This window comes from Arachis ipaensis, chromosome B04 (genome assembly GCF_000816755.2).
Source record: "Arachis ipaensis cultivar K30076 chromosome B04, Araip1.1, whole genome shotgun sequence".
Classification (NCBI taxonomy): domain Eukaryota; kingdom Viridiplantae; phylum Streptophyta; class Magnoliopsida; order Fabales; family Fabaceae; genus Arachis; species Arachis ipaensis.
The window spans coordinates 132,184,220-132,186,965 of NC_029788.2; the positions used below are offsets into that span (position 1 = coordinate 132,184,220).

At 33.6% G+C, this 2,746-nt stretch overlaps 1 protein-coding gene across 1 annotated transcript in view; it reads left to right on the forward strand.

Annotated features, from left to right (window-relative positions):
- LOC110262339 (probable mediator of RNA polymerase II transcription subunit 37c) overlaps window positions 1-2,234 on the forward strand; it is a 3,109-nt gene extending 875 nt beyond the window's left edge. Inside the window, exon 2 of the mRNA XM_016339197.2 lies at window positions 465-2,234. Coding sequence (XP_016194683.1) covers window positions 465-2,146 — 1,682 coding nt within the window. The 3' untranslated portion in view covers window positions 2,147-2,234. The remainder of the gene's footprint in view (window positions 1-464) is intronic.

The window sequence follows — 2,746 nt, forward strand, 5'->3', positions numbered from 1 at the left end:
ATAATTTTTTATAGGATAAAGTATACTTTTTTGTCTCTAAAGTTTGACAAAAATTTTAAAATATTCTTAAATTTTATTTTGTTTTAATTTTATTCAAGAATTTTTTATTTGCATTAAATATACCCTAGCGATTAATTTTTCAAAAAATTTAAGACTAATTCAACAACAATTTCATAAGAACAACCTCAACACAAGAAAATCAAGCATAATTTTTAAATATTATTGTTAAATTGGTCTTAAATTTTTTAAAAATTTAGCCGTTAATAATATATTTGATGCAAATAAAAATTTTTTAGAATAAAATTAAAATAAAATAAAACTTAGAATAATCTTATTATTTAACTTATTTTAAAATATATTTTATTTTTTAATATTTAAATAAATGACTCGTTTGGTGACTGATTTTTTTAACGCATAATATATTTGGAGTTTGTTTTAATTTTGTTTTCATTTTTATCTTACAGACTCAAAGAGGTTAATTGGTAGGAAGTTTAGTGACCCTCATGTCCAGAATGACATGAAATTCTGGCCATTCCTAGTTACCGATGTTGATGACATTCCAATGATTGTTGTTGAGCACAAATGTGAGAAAAAGTTTTTCACTGCTGAGGAAATCACATCAATGATCTTAGCAAAGATGCGCCAAATTGCAGAAAAATTTCTTGAAACACAAGTAAAAAATGCGGTTATTACAGTTCCGGCTTATTTCAATGACTCTCAACGCCAAGCTACCAAAGATGCTGGCCACATCGCCGGCCTCAATGTAATGAGTATACTCAACGAGCCAAGTGCCGCAGCCATCGCTTACGGCCTCAACACAGGAAATTATTTTAATCATTTTTATGGAATCAGAACTGTCTTCGTCTTTGATCTTGGCGGTAGTACGTTGGATCTTACTCTTCTCACAATTGACAACAAAGGAAACATAACCGTCAAGATCCATGGCGGAGACACGCATCTCGGTGGACAGGATTTTGATGCTGCAATGGTTGAATTCGTTGCGAGTGAGTTTCAGAGAAAGAAATGGCTTGATCTTAGAGGAAACAAAAGAGCCATATGCAGGTTGAAGGTTGCTTGCGAGAGAGCCAAGAGGAATCTCTCTTCAACAACTCAAGCCTCCATTGAGGTAGAATCGCTGCATCAGGGAATCGATTTCTATACCACAATCACTCGCGCTAAGTTTGAGGAAATCAACAAGAATCTTTTTGAGAGATGCATGGAGCTTGTGCATGAGTGTTTCGCGGATAGTAACACGGCGAAACAGAGCGTTGATGAGGTTGTGCTTGTTGGTGGCTCGACTAGGATTCCGAAATTGGAGCAGCAGTTGAAGGACTTCTTCGACGGGAAGGATCTTTGCAAGAAGTACATCAATGCGGACGAGGCGGTTGCATATGGTGCTGCAATCCATGCTTCAAAACTGAGTGGTCACAAAAATGAAAAGATTCCAAGGAGCACCGTGATTCCTACAAAGAAGCAAGATCTGTTTGCAACAACCTTCGACAACCAAAGAAGAGTAACGTTTCACATCTACGACGGCGAAAGCAAAATTGCAAGCAACAACAACTTGCTGGGAAGTTTCGATCTGGAAGTTCCTCCGGCACCTCGTGGCGTGGCGAAGATTAATGTGTGCTTTGAAATAGATTCTAACGGTATCTTACATGTATCGGCGGAGGAAATAGCACGGGGAGCGACGAAGAAGGTCTCCGTAGCTACGGAAGAAGTTGAGAGGAGGGTGAAAGATGCTGAGAAGTACAAGGCTGAAGTTGAAGAGCACAGGCAGAAGGTTGAAGCAAGGAATGCTTTGCAGAATCTTGCTTACAATATGAGGAATTTGATAGAAGATGAAGCCATTGCTTCAGAGCTATCTGCAGAAGACAAGAAAAAGATTAACAAAGCTATTGATTATACATTGAAATGGATTGATGAGAGTGATTTTGCAACGGTGGATGAGTTTAAGAAGGAAGAGGAAGGTCTTTTAAGTGTGTTTGGTCCAATTATTTCGAAGATGATTGAAGATCTTGATGCTCGTGGTAGTGAAAGGAGAAGAAAAAGGTTGAAGAAAAAGCTTGAGGTAGCAGCCCGCATTTTCAAAGGGGTGTTTGAAGTGTTTTCTACTGTGAGTGATGTTCTTCAGATGTTCAACTAATAACAAGCATGTGATGAAATCAGTCATCATAAAATTTTATGTATTTCTCTAAATAGTTTTGGAAATCTTAAAGCTTGTTTGGAAATTATTTGGATGTGTAAATTTTTTTTATTTTTTATTTTAAATAGAATTCATTTTTATTTGAGATTTAATTTATGATTTAGAATAATTTTAACATATTAATAAAAAAGAATTTAATTCTTTAGTTTGAAATAAGTCATCGGTTTTACTAGGTAAATAATGATTTTTGTAAATAATGTGAATAATAGACTCTAAAATTAATCTAATAAAGTATAAAAATATTTCATTCCCAACTTACCTCATAAATTCTAATATTAAGATAACTATCACACCTAGTGAATTTAATATCCAGCCATGATTAATTATGTATGAGTAAATCGAATTAAAAGAAATAATCATCCAATTAAGAATAATAAACATAATCATCTGTATACCTATTGAATTGAACATTCTACATATCTATTATTTACATTGTTTAGTATTCTCATTATCTCTCTATCTTTTTTCATAATTCTTATATGGGTTAAATTTTTTTTTTTTTTGGGTATAATTTTGTCCTTAATAAAAAGAAGAAAAAGA